At 44.7% G+C, this 19217-nt stretch overlaps 1 protein-coding gene across 5 annotated transcripts in view; it reads right to left on the bottom strand.

The window, feature by feature from the left end:
• LOC147636901 (putative serine/threonine-protein kinase PBL21) overlaps positions 1-18870 on the bottom strand; it is a 44609-nt gene extending 25739 nt beyond the window's left edge. The window contains exons 1-5 of one of the 5 annotated variants that reach the window (XM_086800478.1): positions 18742-18870; positions 17983-18116; positions 17758-17858; positions 16484-16701; positions 15419-15946 (exon numbers count right to left, since the gene is read on the bottom strand). In XM_086800478.1, the coding sequence (XP_086656604.1) occupies positions 15419-15946; positions 16484-16701; positions 17758-17855 (844 nt within the window). In that variant the 5' untranslated portion in view covers positions 17856-17858; positions 17983-18116; positions 18742-18870. Of the gene's footprint in view, positions 1-15418; positions 15947-16483; positions 16702-16875; positions 17736-17757; positions 17859-17982; positions 18117-18605; positions 18697-18741 lie in introns of those variants that run through there. The other 4 variants (XM_086800476.1, XM_086800475.1, XM_086800479.1 and 1 more) reach the window with 4 other exon arrangements.
• Between the last annotated feature and the right edge of the window lie 347 nt (positions 18871-19217).

Below are 19217 nucleotides of genomic sequence, written 5' to 3' on the forward strand. Positions count from 1 at the left end.
ATTGGGGTTTTTTTTCTCTCTCTTTCTATGCACCCCTACAAGAGAGGAATGACACATGCAATGATTCTATGAATCATAGTATTTCTACATCTATTTTATGGCATAAAGTTTTGGGGAGTAGAAGGTTCTTTTTTTGGAGGAAGCGTGTGCATTGAGTTCACTTATGTTTATCCCACATGTTGACTTTTAGCCTTTAGATAAAGCGTGGAGCCTTTATAGGGCTTTTTGGCTCTCTCTTTACATCACTTAGAGAGGGCGTAGGCTTGTGGAGCTCTTGAGCTTGTGGTCTTTAGCACCCCGTGCTTGGGGAATTTCCTTTGATGTGGAAAGAGCTGCGCTTTTCGGGTGCCCATGGTTGGTGGTCATTGCATGTTTGGCTGGCCCTTCTTGTGGTTGTCTTTGCCGCCCGTCGGCTGTCTAAACTTGGTCTGCCCACGCCCTATTTTTCGAAGGGATTTCCTTTCTCTCTTCCCATCACCACCCTCTAAAAAGAGGGTTTCTTTCTCTTTTTTGCAAATAAAGAAATACATTTTGAGCTTAAAAGAAGCACAGTTGGCAATAAGAGAAATGCACCATTCTTTTTTGGCAAAGAAAGGAGAGGAAGAGAGCCACCCAAGAGCTGTATAAAAACGATCATGTGCCTCACCAAGGAGAGAAGGGATCGAGCATGCAGACTTTAAGGTAGAGCTTGTGGTCTTTAGCACCCAGCGCCTGGGAGTTTCCTTTGATGTGGAAAGAGCCGCGCTTTTCGGGTGCCCATGGCTGGCGGTTGTCGCATGTTTGGCTGGCCCTTCTTGTGGTTGTATGCGCCACCCCTTGGCTTTCTAAACTTGGTCTGCCCACGCCCTATTTTCGAAGGGATTCGGGGCCTTTCTCTCTTCCTATCACCGCCCTCTAAAAAGAGAATTTCTTTCCCTAAAGATAAGGTTTTTTTGCAAATAAAGGAAGCCATTTTGAGCTTAAAAGAAGCACGGTTGGCAATAAGAGAACATGCACCACTCTATTTTGACAAAGAAAGGAGACGAAGAGAGCCACCCAAGAGCTCTATAAAAACCATCACGTGCCTCACCAAGGAGGAATAAGGGATCGAGCTACCCCACCATATGATTGTATGAGGTTTCCCTTTGAGATGAAGTTGAATAATGATAGTAGAGCTACCCCACCATATGATTGTATGAGGTTTCCCTTTGAGATGAAGTTGAATAATGATAGTAGAGCTACCCCACCATATGATTGTATGAGGTTTCCCTTTGAGATGAAGTTGAATAATGATAGTAGTTTTTTTCTAGTTTCATGAGTTTTGTTTACCTTTGTCGATGCTATAGAGCTTCATCTCTTTTCTCTTAGTCTAACTCACTCTGTTCCCAATTTACAAGTGTGGTGTGTTTCAGTCTCGTGTTTCCCTAGAGGGGTGTGTGTAGAGCTCCGCCTCAGTCTCGAGGAGGGGACTCGGGGTTTTCTTTATGGGTGTTGAGAAATTTGGTGAGAGTAGAGGGAGAGCTCTCCTCTTGCTCAAGGAGTGTCTTCTATAATGAGGGAGTACAGGGTGCTATAGAGGCTTGGTACCCTATGTTGCTTTCAGTGCATGAATGGGATTTCAACAAAGGCGGCACGGTCCACTTTCCTCATTGAATCTAGGACTAAAAACACTATTGCTAGGGCCGAACTCATGCAAAATATGAAAACCCTAATTCTAGCCTACAAACCCTAAAGCGCAAACACTAATTTTCAGCATGCATAGGTTCTATCTAAGCTCATGCACGATTGGCCTAACCTTTGATACCAATGTAACATGCGTTGCAGAAGCGTGTTCATGATTAACACTAAGCAAAGAAGATTAATGCTAATCCTATGTTTAGCAAAGACAAAGAAGAGAAGGAGAGATACACCTAATCTACTGTATATTGCCGAAACATGCTATATATACAATGATCTTGTTGATTCATAGCTTCATGATGCATACCAAACATCCCTGCAGCCCTCTACTTGCAATCGGACAAGAGAAGCTCCTGGTGATCCACCATTGTGTCCTTGCTGCCTTGCAGACTCTGACAAATGGATCTTCTTGATCTTTGAATGATGATCCTAATGAATGCCTAATGATCCTATTTATAGGGAAAACATATGAATTCGTAATCAAGTTGGTTTTGCCTATTTTTCCTACAACATTGTCCAAAAAGTAATATTTTGTATTTAAACTATGCCCAAAAGATGTCCCAACCATTGAGCTATGTCTTGGGCACTTCTGGGAGCCTGTAGGGCTGCAAAATCTGCCCCTAAATCTGCCCATATATTTGCTAATGAGAATATACATGTCTATGAGCATCGGGATTAACGGATGCACATGACACTCCATGCTCAAGACACAGGACTCCAGGTTCTTTGTCTCCCCATTTGTACTTTTGAGGAGCTCCTTGATTCCGAGTTTGCTGATGACATTGCTGCATGCCTGGAGGGCTCGGACCATCACCAATTTGTGGCACCCATCCAGGATTTTTGCCGAGGCTCAGAAGCTTGGATCAACTCGCACAAGTTGGGTGGTTTTTAGGTCTGCAGGGCACCCAACCTGGCTTGGAGGCAGGTCGGTTCACAGTTTTTAGTGAATTTCCTCGAGCACTCCAGTACGTTACCTTGGATGTCATGTCACTTCAGACTTGACATTATGCTGGAGCAGCAGATTGCCCCTCTCCTCCTGAGAATTCGAAGGAAGCTTCTCTATTGGAGCATCATTGGATCCCGAAGACTGGCATGGGTTCATCTTATTCACACCCTATGGGGACGCCTAGAGTGCCTGGCAAGCGATCCACCACTATGCATGCAGAGGTGATGGGAACCCTTCTTCCGCAATTGGAGCATTGATCCCTTCTACATCAAGAAGGAGGGCACAATCATCCGTCATTACAGGCCACCTGTTTGGCTCAAACACAACCCAACCCACCACCCCCCCCCCTCCCCCCTTGAAGAGTGGGTAGCCATGGCGGGAGCCACCCTTCATTTTTGGGTCTCTTATTGTCATGAACACATTTGTATTACACCTCCGGGTGAATTTTCTCTTAATAAGTAATAGAAACCTCTATTCGTGGGAAAAAAAGTGCTACCATAACCTATTCCCAAAAGAGACCAAAAGGTTGATCTCCTTGTTGTAGACTCCCACTCCCTAGCTGCAGAATTTCTTTCCAGCTCTCCAATTCACCTATAGACCAATGTTCCAGATAGCAAGCTCCCGGAAAATGAGATGATGAAATAGGAGCCCAACTGCCCTATCTATGGGTGTTTTGGGGAGGGGGTGCTGTCTGTGAGGCTGGTCGACCAGCTCCACGACCCGATTCGCCCAATGTTTTCATACGTATGGCTGCCCAACAATCACCTGGTTTGTCCACCCTTGATATTCACACCTGGACATCCTTTCTTCACTGTTTTCATACGTATATGCTGGTGGTGACAAATGTCCTAAGTGTCCTTAGTTAACTCTCGCGATGCTCCTCTTGACTGCAGCTATGGTGATGTTTGCTCTCTCTGAATTGTAATCATAATGATGGCTGCACCGTTCTGTACTGTAGTCATGGGCAATGGTGAGAAAGAACCACTCCCATGATGATAATAGGAAGAATTCTATAATGATGGCTGCAATGTTTTGTACTGTAGTCATGGGCAATGGTTAGAAAGAACCACTCCCATGATGATAATAGGAAGAATTCTCACAATAGGCATACCTGTTGGATATTTTGGAGTCTAGTAAGTGTTCAATGGTGTGTGAACACCCTCTTATTCAGAGAACATAAGATAGGGCCTTGGTGCCTAAATAAAGCATTGTACATGGTAGAAGTATTATCATAATACATTGTTGTGCTGTGCAATCTCTCTCTATTGTTGGCTATCAAATCTCTCTTGCTCTCTTTTTTTTTATAATGGTTGGTTGATTAGATTACGAAAATGTAATACAAAGAAAAGGTCACATGACCAGCTATACAAACATGTACATAGAGGCCATCAGACTGCACACACTAAAAGGCCACATGAGGCATGCCCACCATATACGAAGAGCATGTAACCACCAGTCAGCTTGTGCCCTGGTGATAACATGTGCATTGATCAAAGAAGGAACTTGCCAAAGCAATAGACCACGAACATGCTGGGCATGACCTTTCACCCCTCATTGTGAATCAAAGATGAAAGCATTTCGCATGAGCCAATTATGCCGAAGACCCAACCATCGAAAGAAAACAAAGAAGACCTCATGTTGCTGATTGTTCCCCCTAGGCTGATCATGTCCAAATACCCACTGCCTGGGTGACAAAGTGTGTCCAGTCACCATTTGCCACACTGAAGAGATGAACTCCCATATCTGGCGAGCCGCGGGGCACGAAATAAACTTGTGTCGACTACATTCTGGACAAGTCTGGCACAAGAATCAGTTGCCATTTGAAAGTCTCCGATGCCGAAGGGCAGTGGCCAGAGGCAAGCCCCCAACCATGACTCACCAAATAAACACTTTGCCCTTAAAAGGAAGCTGGGAATGCCAACCACAAAAAAGGATGCGCTTCCACTTAGAGGCTGTTTTCTTAACATTCCATACTGCATTAGCTTTTTTTGCAAGCCATCTCTTATCTTGGACCAAAAGATGATATACAACATTAGAGGAAGCCTTAAACAGCCTAGTCTTGCGACCCAACACCCAATCATCCCATGCACGAGAAGAATCCATCCTAGGAAGGCGCCCCAAAGACTGCACTTGTTGCTACAACTGCAACCAAATACACCTGTAACCTCGGGGCACACGAAATCAATGACGAGCATGGCGGCATGATAACATTCGCAGCCACCTAGGCAACAAAGTATCAGACATCCTCACAACACCCAGTCTCGCCATACAATTGAATTGCCGTCTACAATTATTCTTCTCTGGCCCACAAGAGATGGCCAACACCTCTGCAAGCACGGAGTTCTCATCTCAATGAGAATCTGGAGGTCTCCAAGAAGTGAACCGTAACACCTCCTGCCATGATTTAACCAAATGATCCAGCAGAGGAGAAGCAGATACATGCACAGATTATGAAGCATTTAGAACATCCCACCAAGATGCAACAATCCCGGTCTTCCCATGCACAATACCCACATCCTCCAAAAATGCAACAGTCATGTCTATCCATGACTGGGAATCAACACACATAGCCTGAAGTAAAGTCCACCTACGGGAAAGGTGTACCCAAACATCCAACAGAGCTACCCCTCCCAATCTCTTCGAGGTGGTAATATGCTTCCACGAAACCCAAGTTAACCTTGGATTATTGCCTTTCTTTTTCCACAACATGAATCGAAGCGGTTGGGTGAGAGCTATCAGAGCCTTTCGAGACCAAGGAAGTAAGGGCAAGAAATAAGAAAGCATAGCTAGCATAATGACCTGTGCCACTTTCAGCTGGTGTGAAACGACCATGCCTGAGACTTCCAGTACACAAACTTATCCCCAATACTGCTTGAGATCCATTCTAAAAGTTGTTTGTTGGTGACATCCACCCCCATAGGATAGCCCAAGTGACGTACAATGGTCCCACGTGCCACAACATGACCCCGCCAAACAAGCTCCTATAAATCTCTCTTTGTGCAACTAAGAAGGGTTGACTTCTAGGTATTTATATACAGCCCACAAGCTTTCGCAAACAAAGACCAAGCTGCCATTGCTCTCTCAACGTTGGATTTGTTGGCTTTAAGAAACATAAATGAATCATTAGCCAATACTCGACCCACCAATTGCTGACCTGAAGGCAAAGTTAGCCCAACCACCTCCCCCTCCTGAGCCAACTGAGTAAGCAAAGTAAGCATGAGATGGGTAACCAAAGCAAATAGCAAAGGGCTCAACGGACATCCTTGCCGCCACAGAGATCGAGTAAGGGACACTAGGGACGTAACTCCACCATTCATCATAATCCGAGACTAAGATCCATGGCTTAGAGTGTAGATCAAATGAGACATACGTGGCCCAAAACCCATAGAATGCATCAATTTAGAAAGGAAAGACTAGCCGACATGATCAAAGGCTTTCTCCAAATCCAATTGAACCATCACCACCTCTTGCTTTGTTTTCCTTGCATAATCAATGCCTATTTGAACATTAAGGATATCATGCAAGATATTGCGCCCCTTTATAAACCCATACTGATCAGGGTGTATTAAGTCAAGCAGAAACTTGTGCAATATGTTTCCAAGACTTTAGAGAAAACCTTATACATACAACCCATCAAAGAGATAGGCCTCCAATGTTTTAAAGCAAAGGGAGAAGGCACCTTTGGCAACAACCGAATCACCCCCACTTTCCAAGAATCAGACATAGCTCTAGATTGCCAAATCTCCTGACGAATGGATGTCAATGGACCCCACATACTTTTGGAAAACAATTCATTAGTAATACCATCCCAACTTGGGCTCTTGTCTTTGGACAAATGAGTAAGCACAGAGCCAACTAACTGATTTGTCTAAAATATTGGTTGCGTCCAAAGATACTTGATGTTGCACCAATGCTAGAATACTAGCGTGTGCTTGATGAACATCATTAGATAGCACCTGAGGAGTGCCCAAAAGCTCCTCGAAAAATTGAACACACAAATCAATGATGCTATGAGGCTCTGAAATCATCTCTCCCAATGAATTTTCAAGCCTCACAATATTCTCTCTAGCATAGGGGGGATGCAACTAGCGTAAAATTCATGTGTCTGACAATTATTATCCTTAAGGGCCTCCAATCGGGCAGATAACTTAGCCCTCGTATAGCTTGCCTCCTAACATGCAGCAACTCTATGAGATAGCCAAGCAACAACAGCATCGACTCTATCCTGGTGATATAGCCGCGCGAGATTGCAAGACCCCTAGTAAAGATTGTAGCAGTGTCTGCCTCCTTTTCGAGGCCTGATGAATACCATACTGACGAGCAAGGCGTTGAACATTAGAGAAAAAGAAATCCCAGGTTGACATTCCCTGCTATATAAAACATAGCTGAGAATTATCAATCAATTGTAGCATGTATCCATGAAAGACCTCATAATCAAGAAAGCTATGATTGAAGCGCAAAGGTAGCCTCCCAAGCAAAGTTTTATAAACATCCAAAGGCTGATGAATTATGTCCAAGACCATTGGGAAATGATCCGAGAGAACACGCTGCCTCTCCACAACCACTTTCAATATCTCAAGGAAAAATAAATCATCGTGCATAACATACATTCTATCCAACTTGCTCCAAGTACCAGGATATTGGCGAGAGTGAAAAGTAAAGCCAGAATCATAAGGATGCAGCTAGGACAAAATGTCCTGCTTAAGGACTAGAGACATAAAAGAGTCCCAAACCCGCCTTTCCGGATTATCCATTATAGAGTGAGGGGAATAAGCTTGATCATCAGATGAGTAGATATTAAAATCCCCCGTGAGAAAACCTGGTTTTCCTAACCTGAAACTTTGTTGTTGCATATCCTGCCAAAGAGAACAACGAGCCCCTACTGTATGGGGAGCATACACACCAACCAACCAAAGCAGTTGTTCTTCATAAGTGATCTCCACAACCATATATCTACCATGTACATCTTGATACACAACAGAAGGCTGAAAACGATCGTGGACAATCATCATCACCCCTGACTGGGTGGAAGGGTGTCCATTGAAGAAAACATGAAAACCTCTATGTATAAAGCCACCACCCGCCTGACTATGTTTGTGCTCAACCGCACAAAGAACATCCCATTGATTAGACAACAATGTTTGCCACAAGACATTCTGCTTCTTACGGGAGGAAATCCCACGCACATTCCAATGAACCAACTTCATAAGGACAAGAAACAAAGTTAATGAGAGGGAGGCTGCGGTCTGCCTTGCCTTTCATTAGTAGCCAACACTGCACATAAATCACCCATATAGTCAACCAAAACTACAAAAGCATTTTGCAAAACCCCAAAAGATGGTTGACTGGATGAAGAGGGCTGATTCCATTGTTTACCTCTTTCACTCGTATATCTTCTATCCCAAGGGGTGACAACACAGCCTTGTCTATCAAAAGCCAAAGGAGAAGAAGGCTCATTAGCCTTGGTAGATCGAGGGCGCAAATTATATTGCATAGGAAGAGATCCACATCCCTGGACAGAAGGTTGACGGTCCCGAGAATGAGCACCACCTTGATGTGAAGTAGCCCGGTGACCATAAGTAATAGGAGGATTATGCAAATTCTAGATTTCCCCTTGGCCGGATGACTGGTCCATCTTTTTGCCTTTACAACTAACCACATCTTTCCAAGGAGCCTCCTCCTGAACTACTTGTTTTCCTCTATCCTCAACCTGGTGTACATCAACATGTTGTACGTCAAAAGTATTGTATGTGTCCTCCACAACCATGTAAGACGCCTCCTTGCCCGCCTGAGACTCCACCTAAACAGGCACCCCCTGATCTTTGTCATTGTGCTTGCACTCAGCTATGAAATGCCCCAATTGACCACATCAAAAACAGTGTCCAGGAAAAGCTCCCCAATGGAGCGTGAAATGCATACACCTCATTCCCAATGACTTAAGGTGCAACCATGGAGGACGGGGACGAGCGGTATGCCATAACATACATAATCTATTCCGATCATTGGACCTAGAACGGGGCATAACCAAGACTTTTTCCAAAGATTGCATTGCCTCGTGCAACAGAGGCCAATACATAGCAGGACAATTCTCCACCTCCACCCAAATGGGATATTCGTGCTTAAGAATTTCCTGAAACTCAGCCAAGGGTCTCCATGGGACAGCATGCATCAACTTGCCCTCAAAAAACAAAGGCACTTTTTGAAGCACCAATTGCCGAGCTTCAGGTGTTTTAAACATAATTTCAGAAAACCCCCTGGGTCCATCAAAAATTTCATCTACCACATTTGACAGCAGAAGGGAAGTCAACCACTGACGGATCATATGCATTGGCGGCAAGCACCCTGTGAAAAAGAAAATTGCAGCCTTCTCATGGAAGGCTGCCAAGACCTGCAAAACACGGGGCTTGTCCATTGACACTTCCAAAACATCCTCTTCAGGGATATCCACTACCTTTGATTCTTTATGTTCCACATATTCCTAAAGAAGGGTATTTGTGAAATCCAACAAGAGATCCCAATCCACCTATGCATCATTACAAACATTGTTCAACCCATCACCCAACAAGGGCATATTTGTCTCCAGGGTTGCTGCCACAACCATAGCCTCATCTTTATTGTCACCGCCAGAACATTTACGCCTCTTAGAAAGGCCTAACTCATAAAGTTCATCCTCTGTCTCGCCTTTGTCAATGTCAGGACCCAAAGCAGCCACTGTCTTGGTAATGAAATCTTCATTGAGAGTCGACATCTCTCCCACATTCTCCTATCTCTCCCTCTCTCTCTCTCTCTTTGTGCTGAAAGCCTAAAACAGCAGAATACAACTATGCAAAATCCTAAAATAGTAGCCCAAAACCCTAACACAGCAGTTGGAAACCCTAAAACAACAGCCCAAAACCCTAAAACAACAATTTTAAACCCTAAAAACAACCACCCAAAACCCTAAAACAGCAGTTCAAAACCCTAAAACAACAGCCCAAAACCCTAAAACAGCAGTTTGAAACCCTAAAACAACAAAAAACAGCAGTTGAAAAACCTAAAACAGCAGTAAGAGAGAAATTCAAAACCCTGAAACAGCAGAAAACAGCAATTCAAAACCCTAAAACAGTAGCAAACAGCAATTCAAAACCCTAAAACAGTAGTAAGAGAGCAATTCAAAACCCTAAAACAGCAGCACTTCACTTGTCAAGAGATTCTCAAGAAGTGGATTCCCCGCGTGGCGAACAAAGATGCAATTGCTCCTTATGTGAGGAGTATGGGAGGTTGTTTCCTGCAATGAAGAAGCTCCCACAACATCGGGCATGGAAATGAAATTGTGGAAGCAACACAACCAGAGAGCCATCGCGATTATAGGCCTTGGGCTTGTAGATTCATTGGTACATCATGTTGATTTCAAGTCCGTAGCAAAGGATTTGGGAAAAGGTGTAAGGTATTTTTGGCAAAAAAATTACAAACTAAAAGTATTTCTTAGGCATATTTTATGATCTTCTCAAGATGAGTGATAATGAAGAATTAAGTGACCACCTTGCCAAGTTTTACTCACTAGTTCGACAGCTCACTAGTCTAAAGTGTTAGCCGGATGACGAAGACAAAATGGCAGTCCTCACAAAGAGTATGTAGGATGTTACTCGGTTTCAGTAGTCACTTGGAGTCCTACGTTTATAGCTTCAACACGATTGTCTATTATTCATTATTGCATGCACTGTTACACCTCTTCATATCATTTGGGTTTACACCCTTTCACATCACATCAACCTTAGACTTTAGACCATTACATTTGTTATTATCTATCCCTAGCTCTAGGCAAAGTTTACATTACATGTACATCACACTTGAAGACATGGTGGCTTTGCTGATCGAGAAAGATCGGAGGATTAAAGAAAGACAACCATCCAACAACCACCTCGAGTAAGATAAGGTTTTTTCAAGAGTTCAAAATTGGAAGGTAAATAATAAGAAGTTGAGGTATAGATATTGTAATCGGTTGGGACATAAAGAAACCGACTGTTTCAAGAAGATGGAGAAAGAGCAAGAAAAGTACCATAACAATCTTGTTACAAAGGGACGATACGACTGAAGAAGAACCCAGTGACAACATCGGCAAGGTTAGCGCAGTAACATCACAAGTCTCCCTCAATGAGGAAGACTATGATTGGGTAATGCCCTCTTTCTTTTAAGTGTGTTGAGTCATGGGTTCTTTGCCCGGGGAATGAGATGTAATAATCCTAAGTGTTTTTCCTATCTGTGTTCTTTCTTTTATATGTTTGTATTACCTTCACTTATAAAAACTCTGTGATATTGTTTATCCTTGATAGGACTTAGGGGGGTGACAAAGCACTAGCCTCCCTACACTCGGTCTTACCCTGATAGGAAAGATTTTGTGACCATGGCACGTGTCACATGCAATAGGTTGAGCGTTGCAACGCGCAACAAAGCCTTCTTTATACCCGTGAGTTTATACAATTCCACTTTACTTGAGAGAGAAGATACAGTCGACACGGCATTGGGTCCCGATTACCCACTGAAGGGCCCCCTTGCAAGCAGGAATATTTTCTTATATTTCTTTGGAGAACTTTGTACAATGAGTATGAAAGATGACTGAGGACTGATTTTGGAGCTTAGAACTGAGAGCTCCCCCCTGCGAGTTGTGTCGCCTGCGTCTTCTCCCCCTTCCCTGCATTGTCCTCGCCAGACACCCCCCCCCCCCCCCCCCCCCCCGCGCTGTTCGCTTCACCTACACTCACATCCCTTGCTCGCAAATGTTGGTATCACCATGGTATGCAAGCTTTATCAGAGGATGTCTTGCAGGGCAAAGGAAGGCCTCAGTAGGTGCAGAGCAATAGGAGCAAAAAGCCGCGAGCTGGAGACAGTTAGCGGCGAAGCTGAGTGGCGACCAGGTGGAAAGGCTGGCCGCGGTGGTTCTCTCTGCAGTCACACCGCCCAAAGATGCAACACCGCCGACGGGCTGGGCAGAGACTTGTCATGAGGTGATGCACTACAAAGATCAGAGATGCTTGGGAGTCGGGACAATACTAACTCGCAGATACTCATCACAACAATAGTCTACTGAGGCAGCTAGGCCAAGAGGCGAGATAAACCGCAGACATCTATCACCGACTTCTTTTCCCCTTGACATGGAGACTCGGCTGCCGGCATTCAGCCCATACAAGATCTGCCTGGTGGCTCTTTGACACTTTAGCACGACCAGCAGCTATGTTTGGTACAGCCTTCTAGGGGCCAAGCCTAGGGTAGGACGAGCGGAGGAGCATAGAGAGCATGTTGTCATGCATGATCAAGAGTAAGCCATATGTACCACATGACATTATATGTACAGAGTTTGGGGTGGCTCCATTGGTTATAGATGCCCTCTTTCAGACCGTCGCTTACATTCAGCATGTATACATCACCTCCCACAACTAACTGTAGAGTCCTCTATGCAATTATATTGCGAGAGGGAGAGGGAGCGGGTGGGATAGCTGGACTGCCCTCCTCCTCATCCACATGGCCACCACCATTGCCGATACATGCATGGTATTAGGTGGTATTTGAGTGGTTTCATGCACATGGCATTCAGATGGACCGTCTTCCTCCATTTCCGTATAGCCTACATTCCCCCTACCTTGACCTCTCACGACATGAGATCAACCGGATCATCCAGTTAGATCTACTCGGACTACACATACATTGGACATGGGTGTCGCCGTCGGAGATTGGTAAGAAGTGTGAGTTCTTTAGAATCCCTTCTTGAGACTCTCGAAGGATGGATTCATGGAGATCTCGGGATACATACAAATATGCATGTCGCATGCTATGCGTATCGCGATTGGCTGTCGTGACTAGCCAGCTCAAGGTATCCTCCCACCATCTTAGAATAGAGACTCGCAAAGAGTCAAGAATATCCTACAGGAGGAGAGGATATGCAAAAGTATGCTCCATGAGAGCGGTAGAGGATGTCTTGCAGGGCAAAGATGGACAGCAAAAGGGCTGAGTAGGTGCAGAGCAGTAGGAGCAAAAGTCCACGAGCTGGAGACAGTTAGAGGCGGAGCTGAGTGGCAACCAGGCGGAAAGGCTGGCCGCGGTGGTTCTCTCGGCAGTCGCACCGCCCAAAGATGCAGCACTGCCGATGGGCTGGGCAGAGGCGGACTGTCATGAGGTGACGCACCACAAAGATCAGAGATGCTTGGGAGTCGGGACTATACTAACTCACAGATACTCATCACAACGATAGTCTACGGAGGCAGCTAGGCCGAGAGGCGAGATAAGCCGCAGACATCTATCACCGACTTCTTTTCCCCTTGACATGGAGCCTTGGCTGCTGGCATTCAGCCCATACAAGATCCGCCCCCGGCGGCTCCTTGACACTTTAGTACGACGAGCAGCTATGTTTTGTACAGCCTTCTAGGGGCCAAGCCTAGGGAAGGACGAGTGGAGGAGCATAGAGAGGTTACACGTGATGATGTTGTCATGCATAATCAAGAGTAAGCCATCTGTACCACATGACATTATATGTACAGAGTTTGGGGTGGCTCCATTGGTTATAGATGCCCTCTTTCAGACCGTCGCTTACATTCAGCATGTATACATCACATCCCATGACTAACAGTAGAGTCCTCTATGCAATTATATTGCGAGAGGGAGAGGGAGTGGGTGGGATAGCAGGACTGCCCTCCTCATCCACATGGCCACCACCATTGCCAATACATGCATGGTATTAGGTGGTAGTTGAGTGGTTTCATGCACATGGCATACAGATGGAACATCTTCCCCCGTTTCTGTACAGCCTAGATTCCCCCTACCTCGACCTCTCACGACATCAGATCAACTGGATCATCCAGTTAGATCTACTCAGACTACACATACATTGGACATGGGTCTGTCCGTCAGAGATTGGTAAGAAGTGTGAGTTCTTTTAGAGATCCCTTCTTGAGACTCTCCAAGGTGGATTCATGGAGAGGAAAAGGGGTCAGTAGGTGCAGAGCAATAGGAGCAAAAGGCCGCGAGCTGGAGACAGTTAGCAGCGGAGCTGATTGAGTGGTGAGCAGGTGGAAAGGCTGGCTGCTGTGGTTCTCTCCGCAGTCACACTGCCCAAAGATGCAGCACCGCTGACGGGCTGGGCAGAGGCAAACTGTCATGAGGTGACGCACTACAAAGATCAGAGATGCTTGGGAGTCGGGACTATACTAGCTCACAGATACTCATCACAACGATAGTCTACTCAGGCAGCTAAGCCGAGAGCCGAGATAAACCACAGACACCTATCACACCGACTTCTTTGCCCCTTGACATGGAGCCTCAGCTGCTGGCATTCAGCCCAGACAAGATCCGCCCAGTGGCTCTTTGACACTTTAGTACAATCAGCAGCTATTTTTGGTACAGCCTTCTAGGGGCGAAGCCTAGGGAAGGACGAGCGGAGGAGCATAGAGAGGTTAAAGGTGATGATGTTGTCATGCATGATCAAGAGTAAGCCATCTGTACCACATGACATTATATGTAGAGAGTTTGGGGTGGCTCCATTGGTTATAGATGCCCTCTTTCAGACTGTCACTTACATTCAGCATGTATAGATCACCTCCCACGACTAACAGTAGAGTCCTCTATGCAGTTATATTGCGAGAGGGAGAGGAAGGGGGTGGGATAGTTGGACTTCCCTCATCCACATGGCCATCACCATTGCCGATACATGCATGATATTAGGTGGTAGTTGAGTGGTTTCATGCACATGGCATACAGATGGACCATCTTCCCCCGTTTCCGTATAGCCTAGATTCCCCCTACCCTGACCTCTCACGACATGAGATCAACTGGATCATCCAATTAGATCTACTCAAACTACACATACATTGGACATGGGTGTTGCCGTTGGAGATTGGTAAGAAATGTAGGTTCTTTAGAGATCCCTTCTTGAGACTCTCCAAGGATGGATTCATGGAGATCTCGATACAAATATGCATGTCACATGCTATGTGTATCACGACTAGCCATCGTGACTAGCCAGCTCAAGGTATCCTCCCACCACCTTAGAACAGAGACTCGCAGAGAGCCAAGAATATCCTACAGGAGGAGAGGATATGCAAAACTATGCTCCACAACAGTGATAGAGGATGATGTTCATTATATGTTTCACTACAAGATACGGAGATTCCACTGCCTCCTTTTCCGAGAGGGATTAAGGCCACTCACATGGCTTATAGAGTATGAGAATCAGAGATGCCTCGGCATGTACTTGATGGTGCTCAGACAACACAGGGATGGAGTGTTGATGCAGCATGCTGAGAGACAGGCCCAGTCCCGACAGGACACGTCCCAAACTAGTGCCTCTACTCCGACTTCAGAGCCCACCACCCATACTTGTGCTCTGGCTCCGCGCCCCTAAGGAGTCCTCAGCGAGAGAGCCCAATCCATTCTACGAGCCAGATGTCCCCGACCCAGAGTATCAGGACCCTTAACCACATAGAGACGAATCCGAGAGGCTCTCTACCAACATGACATGCCCCCATCACAGAGGCCTAACCCTCTTTCTGCCCTGAGATTGGCACTAGGTGAGGAGGGATCAAAGGATGCTATCCAGATGTACATTTTCCAATTTTTTCCAATTTCTTTCCATTCATCCATGGCTCAATATATCCATAGTACCATTGTATTACTTATGGTCTCATATACCCTTTGGGGTCTTCCGTAGACGTTAATCTAGAGGCCTTTTGAGGACGTTAGTATATCATTCATTTCATTTTCATCTCTCTCTCTCTCTCTCTCTCTCTCTCTCTCACACACACACACACTCGCGCGCGTGCATTATAGAAAGATACTTTCATAGCTTACCTGAAAGATGCCATGCCAATGACTGGTTGCATACGTATTCATAAACAAGCATTCTTCCCTCGTTGCAATAGCCCACAAGGCTGACTAAATTTTTGTGATGGGCACGGCTAAAAAATTCAACTGCAAAAAGGAACTCTGAGGTTGCTTGTGAATCTCTGGCTCTTGGGCACTTCACAACCACAGTTATACCATCTTCTAGGACCCCCTTGTAAACAAGAAAAGAGCTCCCCTTTGATAAAAGATTGTCTTCGGAGAAAGTATTTGTAGCCACTTGAAGATCTTTTAAGCCAAACTGTCTGGGCATTTGTGCAAATGTTGGAGACTTTTGTTTGCAAACCGAGCAAAGAGGTGGCACTTCGCTAGTATAAAACTTAGCGCTGATCCTTTGGTTTTTCTCTCGTGATAAATCATTTTCCATCTTTTCATTTGCTTCCAGCAGCTCATTTTGTTTTTCCTTTTCCTCGCTCTCTGCATAAATATGAATAGGTGCTTCCAGCAGCTCATTTTGTTTTTCCTTTTCCTCGCTGTCTGCATAAATATGAATAGGTGCATATATAACTTCGATATTGGAAACCATTACACATATGAAGGATTTGCATCAAAATGCTTTATTATGTATAATTTTGCAACAATGACCTTTCGTATAATGATTATTGTGCATGATTTTTTAACAATATTGTGTGTGTTTGTTGGCACCGGGCGTGTGGGTGCATGTGTGCGTGTGTGTGTGTGTGTGTGTGTTTTCACACACACACACACACACACATACACATATGTATGTATGCATACGTACCTATATGCATGCATATATTTATGTATTTAGGTCGATAGGTAGATAGATAAATGGATGTATGTACATATCTATGTATGTATAGTTGTGTCAAAAAACTTTAACTACTGTAGTATACTTTGCCATCTTCAAATTTCCAATCTCATTTACAGATTAAGAAAGGACATAATTGAATGATGAGCGGAAGGAAGTTGTCTGTACATACTTTGAGAATTCCCATGAGCTTGTATATGAGAGAGGTTTCCATACTAAGTGAGGAGTAAAGGTAAACTCACCTTGATGTGAAAGATATGTGCTTCCTTTGATTTTTGGGCCAGTAGGCTCGGAAGAAATATGGGACAAAAGAGAAAGCTGCTGTCTCAAATGTCCCTGTATTCCTGAACTTTTAGAGCTTATTTTGGAAATTTCAATGTCGCTGCAATCCTCATCTTTCATAAGAATAATGTTGCAAGTGAGCTTCCTACATAGGTACTTTTTGCCTTTTTTCATGTTGCTGATCAAGTTCAGCAATATCCTTGTTAGAACTAATACAAATAGAAATATTAGAATCACATTTTTGCCAGAGGCACTCGCTCTAGATTTCAATACATTCAAGACTCCTGTGGAACATACTCAGGTGAATAAACTTTACAATATACATAAACGAAAATTGCAGCCATTGCCTTACCAGCTTTTGCAACCAAATCATCTCTTGCCTGAGGTTAAGACACATCAGCTAACATGTCCTCTCATGGTGCCCCAACTCCCAAAGAAAGCACTTACAAAGTTAAAATGTCTTTGAAGACTCTGGTTATACAATCCTGGTCTTGGGATTCTCCATTCAGGAAACTCCCACCGTTTTGCCAACCCATGCATATGCTAGGCATAGTTTGACATGAGGTTATCTGGAAGGCCACTTACCTGGCTCTTGACATGCCATAACAAAGTGACTAACCTGACAAATGAGAAGAGCCGAGATGCTCGCACATGTATCACCTCCATGATCATCCTCTGGTTTTGACGTATGAGATATGCAAAAATGTGACATGCTATACATGCCATAGTCCAGCGATCTTCTTTGCGAGGTCATACAGGATAACAATTAGAGATGCAAAGCCCTCTATCTACTTAACATACAGACAAGGAGAGACTTGCGAGACTCTCGCTGAGAGTCAGGAGTTTGAAGCCAGACTCCCTGAGTGCTCATCAGGGAAAAGTTAGAGAGATGGATGATAATCATAAGCCATAGGGAGGCCTAGAGGATCATCATGAGCTAAATCTGCAACAAGAGTACTTAAACGAGAATCCTACGCGAACACCACTCCTACACGGATGCAAGACTCAGGAATGGCTGGGGAAGCCCCTCTTTGAGGATATTACCTTGAGGCCAGCAAAGACCACTTCTTGCCACACATCAATAAAAGAGCTAACCAGGGCTGACATGAACTGGGAGGGTTCGTCTTCTAGACCCTCTAAAAACAAGATTTTCAGCCTCAGGACCCCATTGCACTTTGCCATTGCTTCAAACAAACAAAATGAGAACTCTAACTTTAGGCAAGGGTGTTCGAACCTGTCAATAACTACCCATGCAGCTCGTAAAGAGGATGCTTCTGCTGCAGCAAGTTTTTTAACTGGACAAGGTCCCACTTTTAGCTTTACCTCCAGCATTACCTATGTCATGACAATAAAGGGAAATTAAACTATCAGGCACAATGCCTCTCTAGTTAAAGAAAGTAAAATATACTATCAGCATAAGAGCACAATGAAGATGCTTAATATCAAGCACAAATAGTACTTCTTTGTTCCGGCAAGCTTGGCGGAATAAGAAAAGCTTATTCTTGTAGGTCTTTTGTAGCTCCAATATCTCTTGATCAATTCTTCCCGATTCTGATGCCTCATCTAGCTCAATGTCTCCCCTTGAACTCCAGGCTGTCATCAGAAACACATACATAAGAGATCCTCAAAATTTGGCTATATACATCACCAAAACCACTACCTCTCTCTCTCTCTCTCTCTTCTTTTCTTTCTTTTCTTTTCCAGACAGTGTATCAGATGTCACATGGTTGTAACTTTGGTCTCATAGGTCACTTTGGCCTTTTGAAGACGTTAATATAACATTTCATTTCATCTCTCTCTCTCTCTCTCTCTCTCTCTCTCTCTCTCTCTATCTCTCTCTCTCTCTCTACACACACACACACACGTACCAATGTATGTACATATGTATGTATGTGCGTACATACGTATGGTGCATGCACGCGTATGTGTGTCTGTGTACGGTGTATGTATGTACGTACATATGGTGTGCACTCTTGCATGTATGTGTGTCTGTGTACGGGCCCACAGCGGCATGCTCACACCGCACACTCATGAGTCTTTTGAGAGAGAACACAAGCCCTTCAGAGAGCTAGACAACCCCACCTCCAGAGACCTTTCTCGTCAGCTCAGAGGACATCCTCCAGCACCACCAAACGGTTCCCCCACAGACAGTGGACATTGCTTTTGTCTAAACATTCATAGGAGAGGATGGCACATGATGAGCCCCACTAGTACTCACAGTAGTTCAGCGGGATGAGGAGGCTTGTTTCATGTAGATGGGTTTAGCTCCGCTGGCTTCCAGATATTACACATTGTAGTGTTTTATTTCCCACCAAAGACGTCTACCTTTGCACAGGATTTAGTACAGAATCATAGGACAGGACGGCACATGATGAGCCCCACTAGTACTCATAGTAGTTCAGCGGGATGAGGAGGCTCGTTTCATGTGGATGGGTGTGCAGCTCGGCCGGCTTCCAGATATTACACATTGCAGTGTTTTATTTCCCCCCAAAGACGTCTACCTTTGCACAGGAATTTGTTGGTAAGCCAGGTTTCTTTGATGGTTACTGTATATACTACACTGGCTTGAGTTCTTTTTCTGGTGTTTGTGTGCTGATCAAGCAGATTTTATGGCCTCAGTGTCTTATAATGATCCAGATGGCAAACTGATTATTTTGCATTGCATGCTCAATGGGGAGCTTTATGAGTTTGGCT

This window comes from Cibotium barometz, chromosome 7 (assembly GCF_041138505.1).
Source record: "Cibotium barometz isolate CiBa-2024 chromosome 7, ASM4113850v1, whole genome shotgun sequence".
Classification (NCBI taxonomy): Eukaryota; Viridiplantae; Streptophyta; class Polypodiopsida; order Cyatheales; family Cibotiaceae; genus Cibotium; species Cibotium barometz.